At 40.5% G+C, this 27,077-nt stretch overlaps 1 protein-coding gene across 2 annotated transcripts in view; it reads left to right on the top strand.

Annotated features, from left to right (window-relative positions):
• The first annotated feature begins 23,737 nt into the window (after nt 1-23,737).
• Nucleotides 23,738-27,077, top strand: part of DCBLD2 (discoidin, CUB and LCCL domain containing 2) — a 104,566-nt gene continuing 101,226 nt past the window's right edge. For both annotated transcript variants that reach the window (XM_079766833.1, XM_079766832.1), the window contains exon 1: nt 23,738-24,346. In XM_079766833.1, the coding sequence (XP_079622959.1) occupies nt 24,133-24,346 (214 nt within the window). In that variant the 5' untranslated portion in view covers nt 23,738-24,132. The remainder of the gene's footprint in view (nt 24,347-27,077) is intronic.

Here is a 27,077-nt window from a genome sequence, read left to right as displayed (position 1 = left end):
ATGCCCTGCACTTAGAGAAAACATACCCTTACTTTTAGAGCCCATTATTTTTATTTACACGTACCATTATTTTTAGATCCCAGTTTTAGAACTTAGTTATATTGCCACATCTGGCGTAAGAGGTGGTAGAAGAAGAAATCATTATTCCAAGCAGCCTTGTGACTGAACCACAAATGACAATAAACAGTGCTGCAAAGGTGTCGGGAAATGGGCTTTTTCTTTTTACATTGCTGGTAGGAGTGTACATTGATATACTGTACTGTTTCTATGAACAATTTGGCAATATGCATCAAACACTTTAAACGTGACCCCAACACTTTAAGGAAGTTGGCCTAAAATACATATATTACTGTAATATTTACTATAGTGCTTGTTTAACTGTGGTAAAATGCACATAAAATTTATCATCTTCACCATTTTAAGTATGCAGTTTAGTACTATTAATCACTTCACATTGTTCTGCAACCAATCTCCAGAATGCTTTTCATTTTGCAAAACTAAAATTCTACTTATTAAACAACAACTACCCAGTCCCTGCCTCTATCCCAACCCCACCCATCTCCAGTCCCTGGCAACCATCATTCTACTTTCTGTCTCTATGAATTTGAATACTCCAGGTAGCTCATATAAGTAGAATCATACAATATTTGTCCTTTTGTGTCTGATTTATTTCACCTAGCTTAATGTTCTTAAGGTTTGCACATGTTGTAATATGTCAGAATTTCCTTTCTTTTTAAAACCAAATAATATTCCATTGTATGTATATACCACATTTTGTTTATCCATTCATCTGTTGATGGTCACTTAGGTTGTTCCACCTTTTGTGTTCTTTGTTACAATGTCTGTTCAAATCTTTTGCCCATTTTTAATTGGGTTGTTTTCTTACTCTAGAGTTTTGAGAGTTCTTTATATAGTTTCAATGTTGGATATGTGATTTGCAAGTATTTTCTACGAGACTGTTGCTTGTTTTTTCATTCTCTTAACAGTGACTTTCACAAAGCAAAAGGTTTTAATTTTGCCAAGTTTAATTTATCAGTATTTCCTTTGGGGGAGTCATGCTTTCTGTGTCACATCTAAGAATTCCTGACCTAACCCAAAGTCACGCAGAGTTTCCTCTAATGTTTTCCTCTGAAAGTTTTAGAATTTGTTATTGTATACAGCACTTAAAATATATTTTTTATTGATTTCGGAGAGGGAGAGAGAGGGAGAGAGAGATGGATATAACAATTGTGAGAGAGAATCATTGAGAATCCTACACCACCACCGCCCTCCTCCCCCGCGCTGGCGATGGAGCCCTGAAACCTGGGCATATGCCCTGACTGGGAATTGAACCCGTGGCCTCCTTATTCACAGGTCAACACTCAACCACTGAGCAACACCAGCAAGACTATTGTATACAGTATTTAGATATATGCCCCCTTTTGAGTTGATTCTTGCACAAAGTAGAGATTTAGGTCAAAGTTCAATTCTTTGCCTATAGCGGTCCAATTGTTGTAATGCCAAATGCTGAAAAGACTATGCTTACTCCGTTGAGTTACTTTTGCACCTTTATTAAAAATCAATCAATCATACATGTGTGGGTCTATTTCTGGCCTCTCCATGATCTATGTGTCTATTCTTTTGTTAATATCACACTGTCTTTATTACTGTAAATTTATTATAAGTCTTAAAATTAGGTAGTGTGAGTCTTCCACTTTATCTTTTTTTAATTGTTTGAGATATTCTAATTTTTTTCCCTTTTCATATAAATGTTGAAACCAGTCTTTTGAAGTCTACAAAAGTCCTGCTTTGGGTGGTGGACACACAGTGCAATATACAGATCTTGTAACATAGAAACACACACCTGAAACCTATATGATCATGTTGACCAATGTCACCCCCCAAAAAAATAAATTTAAAAAAATCCTTTTAGAATTTTTATTGGAATTGTGTTAAATCTACAGGTGAATTTGGGGAGAATGGATGTCTTAATTATATTTTCTATCAATCTACAAAAATAATGTATTTTCATTTCATTAGTTTTGTAAAATAATTTTTATCATTTTGTAGTTTTCAATAAAAGATCTTGCACATCTTGTTAGATTTATATACAAGCAGTTATTTTTTTTATAAGGCTGTCATAATGTTATTTCCAATTGTTCATAGCTCATAGATAGAAATACAATTGATATGTTGATATTGTGTTTTTAGCCTGTAAACTTGTTTAAGTCACTTAATATATCCCAGGAGCTGGCTTTTATGTGTGTGTAATTTTCTTGGAATTTTCTACACAGATAATCATGTCATCTATAAATAGGGTGATTTTATTTCTTAATATCCAATTTATATGCTTTTTATTGCTTTTACTTGTCTTATGGCACTGGCCAGAACTTTTACGGCAATGTTGAATAGAAGAGTTGAGAGTAAACATTCTTTGTTTCACTGACTTTCTCTATTGTTTTTTTCACCATTAAGTATTAAGTTAGCTGTGACATTCTTATAGATGTCTTTTATCTGGAGGCTAAGGAAGTTACCTTCTATTCTGAGTTTTGATTAATTTTATATTAAATAAATGTTAAATTTATCAAGTGCGTTTGCCTGGCCGGCATGGCTCAGTGGTTGAGCATCAGCCTATGACCAGGAGGTCAAGGTTCGATTCCTGTTAGGGCACATGCCTGGGTTGCGGGCTGGATCCCAGTGTGGGGCGTGCAGCAGGCAGCCAATCAATGATTCTTTCTTGTCATTGATATTTCTATTTCTCTTTCATTCTCTTCCTCTCTGAAATCAATACAAATACATTTTTTGAAAAATTTATCAAATGCTTTTTCTGCATCAACTGATATAATCATGTGATTTTCCCTTTGTAGTCTGTGAATATAATGAAATTTATTTATTGATTTTCAAAAATTGAACCAATATTGCACTCTTGTAATTAATCCCACTTGATTATTATTTATTAACTTCTTTTGAATATTGCTGAATTTGCTAATATTTTATTAAGTATTTTGTGTATATGTTCATAAAGGCTATTGGTAATAAGTTTTTAAAAATCTTGTAATGTCATTACTGGGTTTTGATATCAGGTTAGTAAATGATCACATAAAATGAATTGAAAAGTGTTTCCTCTATTTTGGGGAGAAAGATGTATAGAATTGGCAATCATTCTTCTTTAACTGTTTGGGAGAATTTACCAATGAAATTATCTGGAACTGGAGATTGTTTTTTGGGGAGGGATTTAAATTATGAATTCAGTTATAGGATTATTCAAATATGTATTTCATACTTGGTTTGTGCTTTTTGAAGAATTGGTCTAGTTCAATTAAGCTATGAAATTTATGTATGTAGAGTTGTTTGTAGTATTTTCTTACTACCCTTTGATGTCTGTGAGGTCTGTGATATCTTCTGTTTCATTCCCAATACTGAATAGGTAATTTTTTTCTCTCTCTCTTTTTAATGCTATTAGTTGTATTAGAGGTTTACCAATTTTATAGTTCTTTTTAGGTAACCCATTCTTTGTCTCAGTGACTTTATCTATTGTTTTTCTGTTTTCAAGTTCATTGATTTCTGTTCTTTGCTATTTCATTCCTCTGCTTAGTTTCAGGTTATCTTGTTATTCTTTTTCTACTTTAAGATGGGAGGTTAGGTTTTGATTTTAAAATTTTCTTCTCTCCTAAAATTAGTATTTAGTGTTATAAATTTCCTCTCAGTTCTACTTTTGCTGCATCTTACAAATTTACATCTGCTGTATTTTCATTTTCATGGAGGTCAATATACTTTTTTAATATCCTTTGAGATTTAGCAGCATGGAAGATGTTAGTTTCCAGGCTATTTAGTCTACACTTATAATAATTTACACAATAAATAAAATTATAAAACATACTGACAATTATTTCTTGGTAATAAGATTATGTTTTCTTTAAAATTTAGTCTTCTTCTATAATTATTACCATATAAATTATGAAAATAAAAATGGGCATTATATAACTTGTGATGTTGACCCATTTTAAATTGTAGTATTTGCCATACAAAATTATTTAACATACAAAAATATTAGTTTCATATGGTTCAACCTAATAATTCTTATAATGTGATACATATAGTTCTCCTTTAATAACTGACTCTCAATATTCCATTTCAGGACTTAGCATAACAAAGAAAGCAAAAAACTGTGATGCAGATCAGTCAGCAATATGACTCAGGACCAGATGAGGTCATAGTTCCCCTAAGTCTCTCAGAGAAGAGAATTAAATTCTTGAGAGTGAGTTAAAAGAGAAAAATTAAGCCTTGACTGGCCAGTTAAAGTTTTCTAGAGTGTTCAGAAGGTCATGGTGTCAGAATAAGCAATGAGACAATGTCAAAAATGAGGCCTCAGGTAAAGGTTACACACTCCATTTCCAGTTGTAGATAAATCCATTTCTGTGGCTTACAGTATAATATTAGGCAAATTGTTTTTTAACCTGTCTGTAAATTATGGATAATAATGCCTAACCTGTGGTGTTGTTGCAGAGATCTAAGTAGGTAAAATGTTGAGTACCTGGTACAATTAGAAGCCAGTATATTTTAGCTCCTTCTTCCTCAGTCTCCAAGGAAGTCACTGTTTTGGAAAGCCCTAGCTTTAGAAGAGGAGTATATGTCTCTAGTTCAAGCACGAACTTTGGAACCACAGTGCCTGTGTTCAGATCTCATTAAACCATTGAGACTGTTGGCAAATTATACAACCCCTCCATGCCTGGTTTTCTTCCTATGAAGGGGTGTAGCAGTACTATGTACATCCTAGGGTTGTTGAGAAAATTAAATGAGCCAATACAGGTAATGTGCTCAGAACACTGCCTGGTATATAGCAAGCACTATATAAATGGTATTTTATTAGTAGTATCAGAAAATGGATTGGGATTAAAGAAAATTTTATTTTGAAAAAATATATAAGTTCCAGAGGTGGAAGAGAAAGGAAAAGGAGAAGTGGGGCGGGGGGAGAGAAATGAGAAGAGGAGAGAAAGAAAAAGAAGGGAAGGCAGGGAAAAGGAAAGGTGGGGAGGAGAGAGGGAAGAAGGGGGGAAATAAAAGAGAAAAATATTTTAAGACATTCCATTTCTTTTTCTAAAATGTTGGGAGGATAATTCTAACGTTGTACCAGACAGGATGCTTGCTCCATGACATGTCTCTGGTAATGAAATCTTAGAGTATTTTTATTATTTGTTTTTGAGGGGGGAAAAAGCAGCAGGTAATGAGGAAAGGTGAGAAAAAAAAGAGGCTTTCACAATCAATGAGTGAGACTGTAGGTAAAATTGAGAGCAAAAGGAGAGGGGAAAGCTGCTATGCAGCAATGTCACAGCCAGTGTGGGTTCTGTTTCAGAGAAGCGAAATCGTGAGTGACAGATAATCACTTCATTTACTTCTTAGGTCTCTAGAGACAGTCCCTGATGCAGGAGTATCTTTGAGGAGCTCCTCAGTGATTTCCCCCTTAATGGATTGATGTATTTGTAGTACACATTGTAAAAACTGGTTCTGCTTTGTCTCCCAAATGCATAACCTTTTGGTTTTCTTTTTAATAATTGTTGGCAACTAGCTTTGCATGACAGCATTGAACACAAATACCACTGATGATGATGAATGGATGCAGGAATGTGGGATGCATTGCACTGAAAGGGTAACACATTATGTCTATGTAATTGCTTCATCTCCCTTAGGATAGACAAAGTTCAAAGAAATGTGAACGTAGATGACTCACAGACATGTTCTTTGGAGCTACCCAGAATTCTTTTCTCTAATTACATTGACCTTTTCTCCCTTCCTCACTCATCACATGTGCACTCGCTGTACAGGGCGTCTTGACAGGGTGTTCAGCCACTTAACTTTCACACTTTTATTTATTGCAGCATCTTCCTGAAGACAGAGCACTTAAAAATACTACAGTGGATGGAAAACATCTTTAAATCGTGCTTTCACATTTTTGCAAATACATGATAAGCAGTTTAGAAGTTTCACTTTAAGCAGTATTCCTTCAAATCCCATGTTAATATTTCCATCAATATGTGCTAATATGAGTTTTGAGAAGGCTGTTCTAATTTGATATTTTCTAGTTAATAATTGTGTGGGAAACTGTGTTTTGGCTTTAAACTACCTTTGAAAAGCCAGGTTCCTAAAACAGCTATCTTGGCATGGTATTTCAATTAATATTATTTCCCAAAAAAATGTGGCATTAAACAAATGGTCATTCAGAAAAGTCCTGATACTTCTATTGCCTGGACCTCAATGCAGCCCATCAAATAGTGAGGCAGCCCTGACTATGATAGAAGATTTTGAACATTTAGATGGTTCTTCTTAGTCTTGAGCTGAAACATTAACCTGGTAACCTCACAGGCCATACCTCTTCCTTAGACTATCTGGAAACTGCTACTACATTGCCCTTTTTGACAAGCTCCTGTTTCATTTCATAAGAAGTGGTCACTGAACTGAACATTTTGGCTAGTATCTTAGACATCTTAGGTCTGATAATGTTGCTCGTGAACTCTGACACCAGACTTAGATGAAATATTCCAGCATAATCTATTGGTCAGAGTAACTAAATTTCAATGGAACATTTACATCCTCTCTGCTGAATGATACTTTTCTTTGTCATAAGTCTAGGGTTGTGTTAACCTTTTTAGAAGCAGCTTCTGCCTGTTCAAATCCAGATTATGACCAACGAAAAACCACTGTCATATAAACTATTGTAAGGCCAGTCCTTTCCCTACCTGTTATTTTCTGTCCCTTGTTTTAGCAAATATAAAGAATCCATTCTATTGGCTTAACTATTACACCATGCTGAGAGCATCACAACATGTACTTAAGAGTACTTAAGAGCAAGTGTACTTGGGTTCAAACCTTGTTCAACTTGCTGTGTGACTGGGCAAGCGACTTGATATCCCTATGCCTCAAGCTCCACATCTATGGAGTAAGAATTAAGTGAGCTAATATAGTACATAGAAGAATGGATATAGTAAGCACTAGATAAATGTTTGTAGCTATTATATTCAGCTGTTTCTCTCAGCATTGGATCATCTTCGGACTAGAATACCATGATGTCTGTTCATTAACCTAAGTCACTGATAAAATACAAAGAGGATACTAGCAAGGACAGACCCACAGAATTTCTCTCAGATTTCATTTTAAGTTTCAGTTCCAAGAGTAGGGTGGACATTTGCCTAGCCCTCTGTCAGGAATTTTGGAAGAAGCAGCTTCACAAAGAAATGTGGAGGGCTACAGACATGGCACCATAGCAGATGTAGCCATGAGAGGGCCACAGATTTCCCTCCTCATCCACACAAGTCCCCCATGACTTAAAGTGGTACAGAGAGTCTTTGAAAGTTTCCCTGGGCTTTGAGCAAAACGTTGGGTTTTGGTGATAGTACTCTAGAGAGAAAGCAAGATGATGTGCCTACCCAGAATTCTGCAGTCTAGATGAGGGGGGTGCATATTGGAAAGATGCAGGCTCTAAAGTTTGGATTAGGACTTAGCTGTGTCTTTGCAGATTGCACAAACTGGTTTGATGCCTACAGATTATCCAGGTGTCAATGAAGTGAGAGTACTATAGTCACCCATGCCAGGCACTAAACCAGAAGTGTTACCACTGGAGCTAAAGGCTACGAAGGAGGACCATAGATCAAAACCTAAAAGCAATCAGCTCTCTCCCAGTGATGCCTCAAGGCACTTGCACAATAGACCCTCCCAATCACATTTTTTTTTGTACACCTGAGTTTTTCTGAACTATTGCAAGTCCATAAAATTAATACACTGCATAATTAAAGACCTCACACATACACTCCCTACACATCACATCTTTTTATACGATAGTGCTCTTTTGTCCCCTTACCACTATAAAAAGGTTCAAGGACATTCCTACAATTGCATCAAAGTGAAAAACACACATTATTTAACCACTGTCTATAAAATAAGGTATGAAAATACATAATTATCCAGTTATACTGCAGTGGTTTAAAATATTAAACAACTCATTTAAGTACTGCCTAGAACTCCTCTCCTTTTAACAAAGTATAAGGCACTGACTCTCAAACTTTGAGGGTCCTTATGTGTTCAGATGTGATTGGTTAAAAGTAACCACAAAAACATGTTCAAGATCCTTTAAATGAAAACATTTATTAGTTACAGGAGAGGAAGTCCAGATGTAGGCCAGGCTCAGGACATTGTTGAACCAGTGCCTCAACAATGTCATGAGAACTCCAGTCCTTTCCATCTCTCTGCTCTTCCTTCGATTCATCCTCCCGTGGCTATGAAAATTAGGTATTAGATGCTACACGGCATCAAAATATCCCAGATTCTACAGTACAAATTAGTTGAGTAGGCATGCTGGTCGGCATTTTGTATACATTAAAATTTTAAATCTTGACAACTTCAGAGGGAAAGTATTATTGGCCTTGTTCTAAGATCACCAAGTCACTGTACAGAGAGGTTAGTTAGCAAGGGGCAGAGTTGGGATTTGAACCCTGGTTTTCATTTGACTCTAGAGCGTATATTCTTTCCACAGCCCCACCACATCCCTCGACTTGCCGTGCTCCCTTTATGCCTTTTGCAATCTCAGTTCTGGGCATGACAAGAAAAGACAACATCTTCCCAAAGAAGTCCTTGTCAAGTATCTCTTGGCGTTTTAAATATTTCAGATCTCACATTTATATAAAGTCATGAAAATGTCAGCTTTTGATACAGATCTCATCCTTGAATTCATAATTACATAGGGGAGAAAGGAATTTCATCCTAGTTTAGTATTTGATGGTCTCAAAATAGGAAGATTTATTTCCCATCAGTCACAAAATTTAAATTTTGTTCTTTTTCTTTACTGCTTCTGGAAAGGTCTTACTTTGACTCAATAATCTAAAAGATATGGCATGTGACTTTTCAATCCTCACCCAATGATATGTTTTTTACTTTAGAGAAAGAGGGAGGGAGGGAGGGAGGGAGGGAGAGAGAGAGAGAGAGAGAGAGAGAGCGAGAGAGAGAGAGAAAGAGAGAGAGAAACATCGATATGAGAGAGAAACATGAATCAGTTGCCTCCTGTGCCCTGACTGAGGATCAAACCCACAACCTGGGTATGTGCCCTGTCTGGGAATTGAACCCACAATTTTTTGGTGTATGGGACAATGCTCAAACTGACTGAGCCAGTTGGCCAGGGCTGGCGTGTGATTTTTAAGCAAAAGATACAATAATTTTCTACTCTCTTTTAGTCATAACTCTCTTTGAAATTTTCCTTTGGTTTTTCTATTCTTTTTCATGCAGACCAGTCATCCTCTCCACATTCCAATCAGAGGAGTGAATTCACAGAGAGAAACAATCTTTCTACAATGCTGTGATTATGAAGAGAGACAGAGCTCTCCTTTCAAAGCTGCTTCGTAAAGTAATCATAATCACACTGTAGTTCTGTGATGTTGATAACAAAACCAAATACGTTCTTCTCCTTGGAGCAGAAAAATATCTTGCTATTTATGATGTGTAGAAATAACATCTACGGAATTGAATATGACACACATGTATGTACGGTTGAAATAGAAAACTGAAATGGGTATATCCACAGTCCTGGAACTGGACTCCGATAGAATGACAAAGAAAAATAGGGACTTTGTAAGGAGCAGGAAAAGTATTTAGCAACTGGTATGACACAGTCCTCTATCAAAACAGAGCTCTAGAGGCCTCCAGGTTACCAGTTTAGATGCTGGAGAGGAGGGAGGTCTGTAAAGTCCTGGGGGCAGTGCCATGATGGTGAGGATACATTCAGGGACATTAGCACAATGGCTACCTACTTGCTAAAGGATATATTTCAAACTATGGCTTCTAACTTTAAAAGTGTGAACCTGCTTCTGTCTTTAAAAGTATCACCTTGGAGAAAGAGGAGGGTAGGTGATCAGACACCCCAGGGGGCCCAGGACAGTTCTAGTTTCTACCTGTTATTCTAGGGGCATTATCAATAGCTCCTTCTTAGATAATAACCTTAGGTCATTGTGCCCTTATATTAGGATGACCATACAATACATTTTAAAGTGTCCCTGATTAGACAATATATGATGTAGTCATCCTAATAAAAGGACCCAAAGACAAGATATATTTCTGTTTGAAACAAAAAGACATAGGCAGGGAAAGACCTTGGCATCAGAAAGGAGGAAAAAAAATGGTAACACAGAAAAAACATCCTCATTAATTGCCCAACAAAGACTACGGATATGTGATTGCCAATTTTTAGGGTAATCTAGGGAGTCAAGGACATAATCAAAGACAGCTCAGGATAACAAACCTGCCAAGATGCCCCATTGCCAAGGCTCCAGGAAACGGAGGAAAGGCAGAATACTAGTACATTAGGGAAACTTGACAAGGAAGACCTCTTCAGCCACAATAAGCAGAACAAAAGACAATCCAAAGAATGGCCTGGGCTGCCTTGCATGGCCTTGGAGGTTGTGCACCACTCAGCTATCAGAGCGCCATTCCACAGACTATGAAGTGAATGCCTACCTCTAGGGTGGAACAGTGCACGGTCTACATGTGGCTCTCACAAAAGTTCCATTATTCCAGCTTCTCTGTGCCCACACATTGGTCTAACTTTTTATATACACACATTTTATTAAAATTCTTTTCTGAAGCCTGTAGAGTCTGCTCAATCATTTGGATGATATCTTCAGGTTATGTGCACGAAACTCCAACTCCATGGTATTAAGTACTTGATAACCTTGAAGAAGAGTAATCTCTCCACCCCACCATCAAAGAACAATGTCATAGACTGCATTTGCACAATAGGGAGATGACAAGGCAAACAAAGACTCATTAGGGATTCCCCCACACTGTGGAACAATTCACAAAGTGCCACTCTTATCAGTTCACAGGCTCTACCACTTCCTTTTTGTAATATTTTTTTCTTGACAAGGAGTGCAATTCAAGAGCATCACACATTATACAATGGGCAAGGGTAGTCAAGGAGATTGCGTTTATTATAATTCTGATATCATTAAAATAGGCATCTTTCAAATCATCATGGAGAATAAAGATGTATTAATATATTCCAAACTCTTCCACAGACTGTGGGTACAAATAAAGAATTCATTTACATTAATACCCTCAAATTGCAATGTCTTCAAGTCCCTAATTTCATTGCTAGAACTAAAAGGAGAAATAAAAGTTTTTCTCTGACAGAAGGGCCTGAGGTGGCGGAATTAAAATGTAAATGAAGGATCTCAGTGATCTAAATGACATTTTGACAATTGTTGGGAGCTGAAAAAAAATAGAATAGTTCACATGGTAGGTAGTAACTCTGAAGTTTATACTTTGCATGCTGCCGTCTTCATGCCTTAGTGTACACCATTCTCTACTTTGATAGTGTCTTTACCTTTCAACCTACTAAAACCCTCTCTATTCTTTAAGGCTTTCTCTATGAAGCTTTCCAGATTCCTCCAACAAAATTCAATGTCTCCATTAATTACATCTACACCTGTTTCATAGTATGCACTAGACTCCCCTTTGTATCATATATATTTGTTGCTTATCCAGTCATCATAAAAAACTTCTTGAACTTATTAGAAAGTCATCCCTAACTCATATTTACATCTATGGTATTAAGAACAATATTTTTGACATTTTAGAAATTAGTAATTATCTAATTAGATTAGGGAATAAGGAATAGCAGTCTATTGTAACTCTATACTCTGCATTCATGAAAGGGACCGCTATACCAATTTATAACAAACTAAAGGCCTGGTGCACAAAATTCGTGCACTGGGGGAGTGGGGTCCCTCAGCCTGGCCTGCACCCTCTTGCAGTCTGGGACCCCTTGGGGGATGTCCGCCTGCTGGCTTAGGCCTGATCCCTTTGGAACTGGATCCCCTTGAGGATCGGGCCTAAGTTGGCACTCAGACATCCCTCTTGCAATCCAGGATCCCTTGCTCCTTACCACCTGCCTGCTTGCTCCTCACCGCTTGGCTCACTCTTTCTTAGTGCTGCTGTGGAGGCAGGAGAGGCTCCCGCCACCGCCACTGCACTAGCCAGCCATGAGCCCAGCTTCTGGCTGAGCGGCGCTCCCCCTGTGGGAGCGCATTGACCACCAGGGGGCAGCTCCTGCATTGAGCATCTGCCCCCTGGTGATCAGTGCACATCATAGTGACCGGTTGTTCTGGTCGTTCCACCATAACGGTCACTTAGGCTTTTATTATATAGATATTTTCAATACAAAGTTCTCTTAGAATTTGTTGAATATGAATATGCCTTATATTTTGTTTCAGTGGGATTTTGGTACCGCTGTCCTTCATAAATACACATAAGGTCTGCATTTGGCTCTAAATAACAAAACCTAAGCATGTAGAATTAACTAAACAGAGGTTTATTTTTTATTTTTATCCTATAACATTGGTCTTATGACATATGCTAGTAGCAAAGACTGGAAATAGAAGGGTGATACCTGGATTCCAAACAATAAGATAATTTTTCTGAGTCCTAAAGACTCACAATTCTTTCATCCATACATTATTCATTCATCAAACCTTTATTGTAAACCTATCATGGTGCTATTTACTGTCAAGAGACACCAAAATTATGTAAAATAGTCCATACTGTCTAACGAGAAAATAATTTAGGAATTTAGGATGTAAGCATGTACATAGGATAACATTCACAGTTAAGTTTGGATCTTAAGATCCCCATGATCTTAAAGCAATGGTCTGTGAATCATTACCCAAGATTATTTCAAAATCAAGCTCCTGGAAGAGATTCTCTAAACCCTTACACGTATGCTAAGACAACCCAACAGTATCACTCTTCATAGGTTGTACCATGCTATTCACTCATGCTGCGGAGAAGTGTGGGCAAACTTAATGAAGTGAGATGTAGCAAACCATGTTGAAAGCATGGAGGAGGAGGAGATGGGACAAAGCAGAGACACAAATATGATTTTTGACAGAGAAATTGTCCTTTTTGGGGTTATGGTAGTGAAGGGTTATTCTAAGATCTACCAGTGGCTGAGAAAAAATTCCATCAGGGCTCAGTTAATTTTATCACAACAATTCTTGCATGTTTCATTACAAAATTTCACATTTTTTATGTTGCCGAACTGGCTCAGTAGAAACTAGCTTGCTACTTCTTAGATTAGCTTGATACCAAGTCATACATGCTCTTGCCCACCTAGAAAGTACCTGTTAAAATGCAAACAGGGCTTTGTGACTCCAGGGATATGGGATGAAAGTATCCACTGACCAAGCCTGGCACACTGTGAGTCAGAGTATGTCCAAGACAAAATTTAAGCAGCATGATAAGTAGTGGGTGGCAGAATGTTACAGAATCTCAGTGAAGTTTCAGAACATGAAGTTTCAGAACATATCTATTTTTTAGGTACCCAATGTGACCTGGTCTTTGGAATTGTGAAAGCTGGATGATAAAAGGGCACTAGAATCCTATAGTTCTATATATAGGTATTCAATTATTTGTATCCTCCAATTCCATTTTCAGTTCTGATTCTTAAATTCCAGCTCTCTTGCCTCAATTTAGAAAACTCTAGCCCTTGTCATTATTGGTACATACCTTCTTAATTCTTCTAAATCATTTTAACAACATTTTTTCAGGATGGGAGGAGGGAATATATTTTTATTTTATTTATTTTTTCCCTGAAATTTTATTTTTTTACTAGAAGCCCGGTGCACGAAATTCATGCACGGCGGGGGGTTGTCCCTCAGCCCAGCCTGTACTCTCTCCAATCTGGGACATCCCTCTCACAATCCAGGACTGCTGGCTCCCAACTGCTTGCCTGCCTGCCTTCCTGATTGCCCCTAACCACTTCTGCCTGCCAGCCTGATCACCCCCTAACCACTCCGCTGCCAGCCTGGTTGATGCTTAACTGCTCCCCTGCCAGCCTGTTTGCCCCCAACTTCCCTCCTCTGCCAGCCTGGTCAACCCTAACTGCCCTCTCCTGCAGGGTTGATCACCTCCAACTGCCCTCCCTTGCAAGCAGGGTGCCTCCCAACTGCCCTCCCTTGCAGGCCTGGTCCCTCACAACTGCCCTCCCTTGCAGGCTGGGTGCCTCCCAACTGCCCTCTCCTGCTGGCCATCTTGTGGTGGCCATCTTGTGTCCACATGGGGGCAGGATCTTTGACCACATGGGGGCAGCTATATTGAGTGTTGCAGTGATAATCAATCTGTATAGTACTCTTTTATTAGATAGGGTAGAGGCCTGGTGCACGGGTGGGGGTCAGCTGGTTTGCCCTGAAGGGTGTCACAGATAAGGGTGGGGGTTCTCTTGGGGTGTGGGGCGGCCTGAGCGAGGGGCCTGTGGTGGTTTGCAGGCCAGCCACGCCCCCTGGCAACCCAAGCAGAGGCCCTGGTATCTGGAATTTATTTTCCTTCTACAATTGAAACTTTGTAGCCTGGAGCGGAGCCAAGCCTGGGGCTCCAGCAGCCATTTCTGTGGCAGTTAATTCACCTTCTACAATTGAAACTTTGTAGCCTTAAGTGGGTGAGCCCTGCCAGGGTGTGCGGAAAGCTTTGCTTCCCCTGTTGCCGCCAGCAACCCTGGCCTGCTCGCTCAAGCTCCATTCTGCTGCCATTTGTTTGAATTTGTTTACCTTCTATAATTGAAACTTTGTAGCTTGAGTGGAGGCTTAGGCCTGCAACGGCTATGGAAAGCTTGGCTTCCTCTGTTACCTGGGAAACCTTGCTCTCTCTGGCTGTAGCCATCTTGGATTGGGGTTAATTTGCATACTCGCCCTGATTGGCTGGTGGGCGTGGCTTGGCTGGTGGGCGTGGCCTGTGTAGCACAGTGATGGTTAATTTGCATATTACCATTTTATTAGAGAGGATTTGTTTTTATTGTTGAAAGTATTACAGATGTTTCCTTTTTTCCCCATTGATCCCCTCCACCCACCACACACCCTTCCCAGGCCTTCACCACACTGTTTGTGTCCATGGGCTATGCATATAAGTTCCCCAGTTAATTTCTTCCCACCCACTCCCCAACCTCCACCTCCCTCTGAGATTTTCCAGTCTGTTCCATGCTTCTATGTCTCTGGATCTATTTTTTTCATCAGTTTATTGTGTTCATTAGATTCACATAGGAGTGAGATCATGTGATACTTGTCTTCCTCTGACTGGCTTATTTCTCTTAGCCTAATACTCTCCTGGTCCCTCCAGCTATCTCAAAGGGTAAGAGATCCCTCTTTTTTACTGCTGCATAGTATTCCATGGTGTAAATGTACCACAGCTTCTTTATCCACTCATCTATGATGGGCACTTGGGCTATTTCCAGATCTTAGCTAGTCAAAGTCACTAATCATCAGAGAGATGCAAATTAAAATGACAATGAGGTATCACCTCACACCTGTCAGAATGGCTATCATCAACAAATCAAAAAGTGACAAGTGCTGGCGAGGATGTGGAGAAAAGGGAACCCTAGTACACTGCTGGTGGGAATGCAGACTGGTGCAGTGACTATGGAAAACAATTTGGAGTTTGATCAAACAATGAAAAATTAAACTGCCATTTGACCCAATGATCCCTAGGATTTCTAGGAATATATCCTAAGGAACCTGAAACACCAATCAGAAAGAATATATGCACCCCTATGTTCATAGCGCAATTTTCAATAGCTAAGATCTGGAATCCACATATTTTTTTTATTGGAAATTAATCTTTCAGATTCTTTAAGCCTTTGTGAGACTACATTAGGCAAAGATGAGGAATAACAATCCATTCTCTGAACACTAAATTCGATCCTATACAACTCTAAAACCTGGGCCTGTGCACCTGGGCCTGTGGCTCAATTGGTTGAAACACCTTCTGTGTAATGGAAGGTTGCAGGTTCAGTTTCTGGTCGGGGCACATGCCTAGGTTGTGGATTTGATCCCCATTAGGATATGTATTGTAGGCAACCGATGGATGTTTCTCTCTCTTTCTCTCTCTTCCTCCCTCTCTAAAAATCAATAAGTTGTAACCTTTAAAAAATATTCAAGGCTTGAATTTTTTGATGAAATTTCAGAAAATGCAAGAAATAAAATGGACATTTGCTAGTATAGTTTTCAAACTAGCCATTTGTAGCAAATAAAAATTTTATGACAATAAAATAATGCACTTTATTAGGTACTTGTTACCTGCTGGTAGCAGACTTTGGAAAGAATCCAGGTCAGTGAGTAATGTAAGCAAAATTCCTAGAATAACGTTGAGAAGGCAGTGTGGTCAAGTGGAGAAAACACAAGCTCTCACATTAGACAGGCCTGGAATCTCAACCCAGCTGAGTCCTGGCCGAATCAGTGAACCCGTGTGAGTAATTATACTTACCTGACTGAGATGCCATGAGACGTCAATAATTGACATGTGCACAATGCCCAGCAGAGGCGGGTGCTCACTAAACATGAATCCCCTGCCCCTTCTCTTCTGGCCAGGGTCCCTAAGCATGGGAGGTGACCCAGTATGAGAGCCCATGATTCTTCAGTTGTGAGAGAAAAGTACCTCATGCCCGTCACAAACAGCCTTCTGCGGAATCTTGGTGACAGGAAATTGTGTGCAACTAACTCCTACAACGAGAAAGCTGTACCCTCGGTGGCAGGCGGTCTGCTTGCTGAAGACAGAGGGGCCCATTAAGCAAGCACCACCATTTGACCTGTTCCCAGGGTTTAGACACTATCTGCAGCCTGGCTTGCTGCCCATTGCTCCTTGTGGCTGTGAATCAACATTGTGACAGAGAGGGCACTGGGTCAACTACATTCCAGTAATAGATCAAAGTGTTTCATTTAGACACTTAGAGCAAACGAAAGGGAATATGGAAGATAAATAGCTTAGGATGGGTATAAACTTGGCGGAAACAGATACGTAAGAATTTTAAAATATAAATCTGAAAAAGCCAAAGACACTCACACAGTTTAATCATCAGAATTAAATCTTCTAACTCAATGGTTCTCTATATTTTTCCATTACTGAAAGGTCACAGGTTTCCATAAGGGGCTCTCAGAACTTCTAAAGCCCCATCTGGAGATTCTATTGGTACTTCCCATCTAAGTAGAGTAGATGGGAAGTACCAATTTTATTCCCTAGTCCACAAAATTATGTGTCACAATTTTTATGCAGTTTGTTTTTAATTCAATATGAAAACCCGATTGGGGGAGAAGGGGATAGCATTTGTTGGGTAAGATGTAGATTTCTGAGCTTCTTTGAAATTTTTTCCCCCAAGGACATTTTACAGTCTCAAGGTATTTTCAGAAACAATTCATATTGTCTTCTCCTAAATACAGTTTTCTTATCATTTCTTATCTACATTAAGGCCATGAAGACAATTTTTAAAGAAAGCTATTTAGCAGCTACTAATCCTATCTTTAACAAATGTTAGGTACCTCATGTATCATTTGGGTTGGGAAAATTAAGATGGGGGTTATTTAACATGATAGAATGGAACGAGACCCACAATTATGAAGATGATGCCAGGACCATGAAAAATTATTGGTAGGTCAAGAAGAACTTAAATTGTCTACATATAGAATTTTTCAGATATAAAGTTTGGGAAATAACCTTTAGAAGCAAGAATATGATTACAAATGTGATTTGAGTATAATATTTTAGCATATCTTCAAACATGGCTTGTTTGTTTCATTTTGTTTTCTATTAGGGCACAGATGGTGTTAAAAACTTTGTTCTGGCCCATGAATAACTATTAATTCCTTTAAATGGATGGCTGCCATAGCCATAAGCATGAATGAATGGCTGTATGTTTGTTCACTTGAAGAGAATTTCAATGTTCTTATACACACTATTGTAGTTATTAAAATAAAATCTAGGGGTTGATACAGCATGGCTCTTTGGTGGTGTATCATTTTGCAGTTGATTTAATTAATTGCATGTATATTCGACTAACAGTATCTAGAGTAGAGTGGCTATATTTATGCTGTGATAATGAAGTACTTCCTTTGTATTAGTTGTTTGTCAATAAAAGAATAATAGCAAATGACAGAAAGACTAAAGTGAATCCTGAGTTACTTTATGTCTGGTAATTGATTTTGGAGGAAATAAAACCACTTTTACTCTTTCAAATCAACAAATGATTAAATTTTGTCATTAGATGGGGCTAATATCTGGGTATCTTCCAAATGAGTCCCAAATAAATAGGAAATTCATGAATTTTTTGACTCAATAGTTTATATCTTTTATCAAGGTCTGCTCTCACCCTATATTTTAGTCAAGTCAGAATTATCAAATTAACTGATTATAATCACAAAAAATGAATGGATATATCTTCAGATCTACAGATGAAAACTAAGCATTGATTTATAGAGATCACCAATAATGTCAGATATGTGATGAGAAAATTGCCCTATTTATTCAAAATTCTAGGAGCACAAGGCATGTCTTTTAAGATTAAAAAAAAAAAAGTAGGGTTAGGGAAACAATATTCTCCTTTGTTTTTCTCCTAGGAGTTATATTGGTCTGCAATAAATCCTTTAAAAAAAACTCTCCCATTTTCACTTTTGTGCTGTATGTTAACTATGAACAAAATGATAGCATATGTCAGTCAAATGTAAAGTATTATTTATATTGACATTAAAACCTGATTATTAATGCAGAAGCTCATGGAAAGTCAGATTAATCTGAACAACATATTATTTCCTTTTGGCCCACAATCTGTTGTTTCACAAACCATGGTTAATAGAGTGCTAAAAATAAAAGGATCTGTTTAACTAAGTTTATAATATATTCTGCATCTCATTTACATCTTATTATGTTAAAAGGCAGACTAACATCAGCCTAGTCTATGACTGTAATATCAAGGAGATGATATTCTTCTTTGTTTTTTAAAAAAACTTAGGTATTTCTTTAAAATTTCTGAATTTTCAAAGTCTTGCTATTATTTAAAATATTAGTTCCTATTTTATTGATTTATTAAATTTAAAGGCTCTAAACTAACATTTAATGAAATGATTCAAAAGGAATCATTGAAAAATGTGATCTGCACATTTACAAAAATCTCACCTTCTATTTCTTTTCTCTTGGTTCTTAGAAAATAAAAAGTGGAACTATTTTTCACTTGTCCTTGCTTAATAGATGGGAGCTGCCTGGATGACTCCAAACCCAAGGATGGAAACCTAGCTTCTTGTCAAGAGGATGGGGAGTTGCATGGTAGTTTAGATGTTTCAAACCTCTGGTTCAGGAGTCTCCTGCTCTCTCTGAGTGTTTGATGTCTGCTTTCATATCCCTTCCTGAGGATGCTGCCCTTTCCATGTAGAATCTTGAAACTGGACACTGCCTTACTGGCGTGGCTCTGCAGTTGAGCGTGGACCTATGAACCAGAAGGTAACGGTTTGATTCCAGTCAGGGTACATGCCTGGGTTGCAAACTCCATCCCCAGTGTGGGGTGTGCAGGAGGCAACTGATCAATGATTCTTTCTTATCACTGATGTTTCTCTCTCTCTCTCTCTCTCTCTCTCTCTCTCTCTCTCTCTCTCTCTCTCTCTCTGTCTCTCTTTCTCTCTCTCTCTTTCCCTTCCTCTCTGAAATCAATAAAAATATATTTAAAAAATAATAAAGCTGGACACCCACCTGATTGTCCCTCCCCACTTGCATGTTCCTTCTTCCCCAAAGTTTCACTGGATCAAGCCTGTGACATGGTAAACTTAATGGGGAGTTTGGAAGGCAGGCAGAGGAAGGTTACAGTATAGCCTATACAGCAAACAGAATTTATTTATTAGCTATCTCTATCTATCAAGCATCTTTGCATTCCAGTCACTGGGGACTTTGCACTCTTTCTCACATCTCCCCTGTTCCAGCTTCCAGCCACTGTGCTGGCCAGCTGACCTCCCCCATCTCCTTCCGGATAATGTTACCCTCCTCCTTCAAGGCCCTGTTTACTTCTTTCACAGAACAGAACTGGGCTCTTCATCTAGCTCCAGTTCATAAAGACATTGCTGGGCTGGGGTTATGGGATGTGAAGCACACGCTTTAAGGTGCACTTCTGTTCAGCACAATGTTCTCCCAGAGAGGAAATCTGTATTCACAGCTTTTTTGTCCTCTCCCTCCATTAGGTAGCAGTTTAGGCATCAAGGACTTATAATTTGACAGTGAGATAAAAGGGAGCAGTGGATAGTGAAAATTTGGAAGAATTGTCACAACTCAAAATCTACAACAAGATCCAACCATCTTCAGTTGTAGACAAACCGAGGCCTACGAGACTTGCAGTAGGTTATACAGCACTTTCAAGTGGAAGTTGGATACAAGAGTCTGGTCTGGGGCTGTTTCCATGATCTCATGAAACAACAACTGAATTTCTCAGAAGCCAAACAGCATTTCAGCTCTGTATATTTAATTCTTGATTATGTTGCCAGCATAGGTCCCACAGGAAAGAATAGCAGGAGAGGCACACAGCCACTGCACACCTAAATAACATTATCTCAGATACTCTGGTATGTTTGTTATTCATTTTTTAGTTCTCATGTATAATTAATTTTCTAATGGCTTGGCATGATGTTTATGTTATGGAGGGCAGTTTTCATGCTTTTACTAAAATCTCTTGCAGCCACCATCAGAGATAAAATACCAAGCTGAAGCCTTCTTGTTCTGACAAGTGAAATTAGTTAAATTTATTTTATTATGTTCCTAAAGAAAAACAAGGGGAGGGAGGAGAGGAAGAAAGAGAAAAAGAAAGATGCTGTAGAAGGCAAATGGAAAATTATCAATGTCAGTCATGTTGTTGAAATACGCCAAGAAAATGTACGCAATTTTCACTATCCACCAGTAGAAATGAAATATCTTCTAAAATAAATTAGGTTCCTAACACATACGTCTTAAATTTGCTATAACAGAACCTAAAGAAATTGTTTATAAATGTTAAGAAAATATGAGTAATAAACCTGAGAGCTGGATTTGACTGAAATTACTAACTGAAACAAGTTTACAAGATAAACAGCAAATGTATCCAGAAAATGTTCACAGTAAGGAAGAAAGCCTCCCCAGGAGAATTCAGACATTTAGCAACAAACTTGGCTGTAAACATTTGTCCAAACAGTCAACAGGACAGAGAAAATGCTCCTGGGAGAACAAGAACCAGATTTTAGAGTCCTGGGCTTTGAAGTTGAAAATATTTCCTCAGAAATGCCATGTTCTTCTTTCTCTCCCACCCCAGTGGATCACTAAAGTAAATTATCATTTGTTCCCTCGTTTTGTTATCCTGCCAAAATATACACTCACTGATAAAGCCCACCAATGATTCATTACACACCATCATCCCAAGGTTTCCAGTATAAATTCCATCTTAAATGAGCCTCTTCTGTTTTTATTAATGCTTAACAGACATTTAACAGCAATGATAGTGCCAATGAATTTTACTGTATCTTACCATTAAAACCCAGATGTTTCTGTATGAAGCAAAGGCCCCAGGGTCTTCTCCTCTATTCTCATTTTCTTAGCAGCGGCTGAACTGAAATTCATTTAGAAGCAGAAATAATGGGATGTAAACATTCTTTTCATATTTCTCCTTTTCTCTACAGATCAATTCCAATTTCTCTAACCCTCCACTCTTTATCTATGAAGAAAGAAAATGAGGAAAAAGGAAGACACAGAAAGTGGAAAAAATTTCTGGTGAATTGAAATTTAGATTGAGAACCTGTATTTATGTTTATCATGGGGTGAACAAACAAATGCATTAAAGTGATACACAGTTTAATTTCCTGGTATTTTATATATAACGGCTCTACTCTTCCCCAGAGCCTTCATCCAAAGCATTAATTCATTTACCAGTCAAGGAACGGAGCTGACTATGGCTGCTGCAAGTCCTAGCAGATACAGCTCCAGCAACACCATTCACCTGTAATCCAGCTTCCTTTGCCTCTGGCCTGAGATCACCTTCCTTACTTTGCCATCTTATTCACTACAGCTGGAATTTTATACTTACCATAATGGGCTTCTTAAAATCCTTCCAATGTGGTTTTGTGGCATCAGTCCTTATCTCCAACATGCAGCTGGTTATGGATGGATTTGCTTATATGGTCGCCTCCCTCTCAGAATGTAGGCTCCTCTGATTGAACTTTGTATGCACACTACCTACATTAGGCCTAAAGCATAGTAGGGTTTAGTAGGCATCCAATAAATGCTTTTTAATATATATGTATTTCTTATTGATTTCAGAGAGGAAGGGAGAGGGAGAGATAGAAACAGCCATGATGAGAGAGAATCATTGATCAATCGGCTGCCTCCTGCACACCCCCCACTGGGGGTTGAGCCCACAGCCCGGGCATGTGCCCTGACCGGAATCAAACGGTGACCTCCTGGTTCACAGGTGGACACTCAACCACTGAGCCACACTGGTGGGGCTCCAATAAATACTTTTTAAATAAATTTGGTAGGAAGGTTTAATGTATGAGGGATTTGCAGTGAGTTGAAAAAGATGGCCTCCAAAGTCTTTTACAAATTTCAGATTTTGAGGCTATCAGTCTCTTCCATGATTTTGATTATTGCATCTATTCATGAGTTTCCCCCATAACTTCAAGGCATTCCTCATTCTAAGCTTTAGACCAACATGTCCACCTGACTGCTACATAGCTTCGCATTAGTGATTAACTCATTTTCCCACACAACCAGCTCCACCTTTACAGTTTTCTGTATTTATTAATGACACCAGACTCCTTAGGAGCCCCTGTGGAAAACATCCAGGATGGGACTTCTCTCCTCTCTAAAACCAATCACTTCCTAGTAGGGTGGATTCAGCTTTCCCAAAACCTAGTTCTTTTTGTGACTCTATCCTGACAGTCTCCATCACATTGTGTGTGACTCTAATTAGCACCTATTTTATTCTGACTTTCACGATGTATTTCCATCTCTGTCCCAACACTAGACCCTGGAATATGTCTGTGTAATAGGCTGCAACTCCTACAACTCATAACACAGGTTTTGCAGGTGCTCAACTCTAGAAGGGCTGAATGAATGTCAGCATGCTAGGTTTAAATTACTTTGGCGGCATGAATCTTGCTATATCCTTTTTTTGTTTTCCCCTTAATATAATATAGTAAAAGGCATTGGAAACAGGGTACATTTATCTGTTATTGTTCCTGGGAGTGGCCCCAACAATTGGCAGTAGCTTTTATTTTAAAAAAAAAATCGCTGTTTTTTATAAAAGAAAGAAATGGAAAGAAAGAAAGAATGAACGAAACAAAGAAAGAAAAAGGAAGGAAGGAAGGAAGGAAGGAAGGAAGGAAGGAAGGAAGGGAGGGAGGGAGGGAGGGAGGGAGGGAGGGAGGAAGGAAGGAAGGAAGGAAGGAAGGAAGGAAGGAAGGAAGGAAGGAAGGAAGGAAGGAAGGAAGGAAGGAAGGTTCTTTAGACTCAGCTCCCAGCTAAAACCATCCAGAATCCAGGTTTCCCACCCCTTCCAGTGGCCTGATGTGCAGCGAGGGAGGAGCAAAGAGCAGGCACAGCCCGAGGAGCCGGGAGAGCGGGATGGGGGAAGTCCCGGAAGTCATTGACCAGAGCAGACGGCCGCCCCAGCGGGATCTGCTTGGGCTGAGGTCCCAACAATAACAAATCTCAGGGTCTGGCGGGGGCCGCCGGGGGCCGGAGCTTGGGGGCGGAACCCAGATGGGGGGAGGCGGGTGGGACGCTTCCCAAGGCCTCAGGGGATTGGAGGAGAGAGATGCGAGGCGGTGGAGCTCGAGTAGTGGGTAGCGGAGCTAACTGGTCGATTGAGGGGAGAGCGCGTTGATTGGGTGGCGCGGGGGAGACGGACCAGAGCTAACGGCGGATTGGCCGTGGCGACCGAGGAGGCGTGGCCAGAGCGCGCTGGAGGGAGCGCGAGGGCTCTGTGGCCGGCCTGCCTGCCAGCTAGCCGGAGCGGCGGGAGAGCGCGGCGAGCGGGGCGTAGGGTCGAGGAACGCGGTGCGGGAGGCTCGCTGCCCAGCTCCGTCGCTGCCGTCCCCCGCGCCTCGAGCACTCGCTTCCTTCCCTCCCCTCCCCTGCATCCCGGCCTGGGGTCTCGGGCGGGGAACGGAGGGAAGGGACCTTAGAGGAAGCGAAAGCGGAGTGAGGGGCGGAGGGGGTCCCGGCGCGGAGCGAGGCGCGCGCCGCTTCTTGTTCTCTCTCCGCAGCCGCCGCCGCCTCCTCGCCGGGTGCCGCGGCCCCGGGCGCGCGGGACTCCCGGGGCGCCCGCACTATGCAGGCGGACTGCCGGCCGCCGCGATGGCGAGCCGGACGGCGGTGAGAGCCGGGCGCAGCCCTCACCAGCCCCGAGTCCGGGCCGCGGCCGCCGCCCCCGCAGGGGCCGCGCTCCCCCACTCCCATTCCGGCCCGCTCCCTCCCCGCTCCAGCTCCTCCTCCTCCCCCCCTATGCCTCCGTTCCTTCTGCTCCTGCTTGTCCTGCTCCTGCTGCTCGAGGACGCTGGAGCCCAGCAAGGTGAGTGGTTCCCAGGGAATGCGCGGTGCGTGGAGCCCCCCGGGCGGCGGGGGAGGCGCGGGGAGAGCCTGCGGGGCGCCAGGGCTGCGGGCCTGGAGCCGGGTCTGCCACACGCCGGGAAGGTGCGGGGTGCCTGGCGTGCGTGGGCAGTCCGGGGCCGGCACTCCCCAGGTGGAGTTGCAAAGCTCGGATCAGCCTGTTGTCCCCCAGCTTGGCGCAGCTTTACTTTTTTGGCAAGGCCATTCATTTTCCTGAAAAGAGGGGAGCGAGACCCTGCTATCAAGGCCTCCTTTTTGGTGTTGGATTCTTTTTCTAGGGAAAAATCTTTGGGAGAAACACGATGTATTGGAGACGTGACGCCTAAAGTTAAGCTAAATGGCTGATGAGTAGACAGTAGAAAGGCAAGGTAATAAAATAGCACCTTAGACCTATGAAAGGCAAGTGGCGATAACTACTGTCTTTTGTGGAAGTTCTCAGGTTCAACAGCGAATGAAATTGATTCTGGTTATCTTTGAGTCTTGGATTTAGGAAGTGAACTTTACAATCCCTGATCATTAGTCTGGATGGTGGTCTAGAATCTAGACTCTGGAGATTGCCTGGGTCAGACGCTGGCTCTGACCCGGTGCAACCTCCTGTGTTACCTGAATGGGACGTTCCACGTTAAAAGGGCAAGCTGGTCCAGAAAGGGACAAAACTTTTTTTTTTTTCTATCTGCAATCCTTGGAAAACCTATTGAAGAAGCAAGCAAAATTGTTTATTGAATAATCACTATGATGGAAAGAGAATGCAGAGCTGATTCACCCTCCACCCTTTTTGTACTATTTTCAGGCAGTGAACCGTAATTTTTGAATCAGTGTGACATCATTATTGAACATACTTTCCATTGCATTTCCCAGTGAGAAGGATTGTTACTTATTTCTGGGAAGGTTATTTTTTAATTGATCTCCACGTTTAAGTCCAGCTTACTGTTGCTCTCATAGGGTTTTCAGTAGAGTATGGAATCTTGGCCATAAGCCTGTCATTATGAGGATGCTGAGACTTTGACAGGCACATGGGAGTATAATATCTCTAACTGTAAGGAAAAAAGCATATTTGGTAAACCGACCTCTTTTAGATTTAGGCAGTTCTATGCAATGTAGATGCTTAGCATTCAGGTTTTAGATCATCTTCAGTAAATTTTTGAACATTGGCCCTTAATAAGTGAGAGTGTGAAATCCTTCTTTTCATGGAAGTCTTGGAGCCTGTGCTTGTAGTTTCCTCCTTGTAGGGAAAAACGCACACAACAAAAAAACAGGCTTATATATGGCTAACACTTATTGGGGCTTACTTTGTCGCAGGCACAGTACCAAGTGGTTTACATGTATTAACTCAATCCTCACCACAAACGTTTGAGATAGATATTGTTATCCCATTTCAAACATAGGAAACTGAGACCAAAAAAATGTAAGGTACCTTGGTGTAGAAAGGAATATAACTACCTAAGCAGAATGCTCTGTTTTGCTTATTTCCGAATCAAAGTGTTTATATCATGTTTTTTTAAAAAAAATATTTGAACAGTGTAGAATGTTACATGTCTCCCCACAAATGAGACAGTTGCCTTGGTTTTTAGAATTTCACAAGCCTGATCTAATTAAACACGCAACAATACATTTTAAACAATATTTTATTTCAGTTCTTACCACTATTTTAGCAAATATTTGTTTGTCTTTCACAGTGTTATCTTTTTTTGAACATTTTTTTTTTTTTTAAATTTCAGAGAGGGAGAGAGAAATAGAAACATCAATGATGAGAGTCATTGATTGGCTGCCTCCTGCATGCCCCCCTACTGGGGATTGAGCTTGCAACCCAGGAATGGGCCTGCAACCTGGAATGGAACTGTGATCACCTGGTTCATAGGTCTATGCACAGCCACTGAACCACACCGGCTGGGCTCACAGTATTATCCTATATAATAAAAGGCTGATATGCAAGTTTCTCCTCAGGAGTTCCACCGAGAGACCAGGAGTTTGATTGCTTGCTATGATGTGCGCTGACCACCAGGGAGTGATGTGGAACATTGGGGCGATCAGCAGAGGTGGCAGGGTGCTGAGGGAGTGAGGGAAGGAGGAGGCAGGGAACCTGATTGGCCCTGATTGCTGGCCAGGCCTAGGGATCCTACCTGTGCATGAATTTCATGCACTGGGCCTCTAGTCCTATATAATAAAACCCTGATATGCAAATTGACTGAAAGATGGAACAACTGGTCACTGTGACTCACAACGACCACCAGGGTGCAGACACTCAGCACAGGAGCTGCCCCCTGGTGGTCAGTGCGCTCCCATGGGGAGCACCGCTCAGCCAGAAGCCGGGCTTACAGCTGGCAAGCACAGTGGCGGTGGTGGGAGCCTCTTCTGTCTCTGGTGCAGGCAGGTGGTAAGGAGCGAGGGGTCTCAAGACTGCAAGAGACCCGGATTGCTAGAGGGATGTCTGACTGCCAGCTTAGGCCTGGGGATCAGGGCTAAGCCTGCAGGCAGACATTCCCTGAGGGGTCCCAGACTGGACTGCGAGAGGGCACAGGCCGGGCTGAGGACCCCCGCAGTGCACAAATGTGCCCCAGGCCTCTAATATAAACACCAATGTAGATGAAACTCAAATAGAAATGCTGTTGATAATTTAAAAGACCTAATTTCTAGTTCTTCAAAATTGGTTGGATAAATATTAAGTCATATCTCATGGTTGATAGGAGAATGCA

This window comes from Cnephaeus nilssonii (assembly GCF_951640355.1).
Source record: "Cnephaeus nilssonii genome assembly, chromosome: 3".
Taxonomy (NCBI): domain Eukaryota; kingdom Metazoa; phylum Chordata; class Mammalia; order Chiroptera; family Vespertilionidae; genus Cnephaeus; species Cnephaeus nilssonii.
The sequence above is the reverse complement of the archived record's forward strand: the minus strand, read 5'-3'. Positions and strand labels throughout refer to the sequence as shown.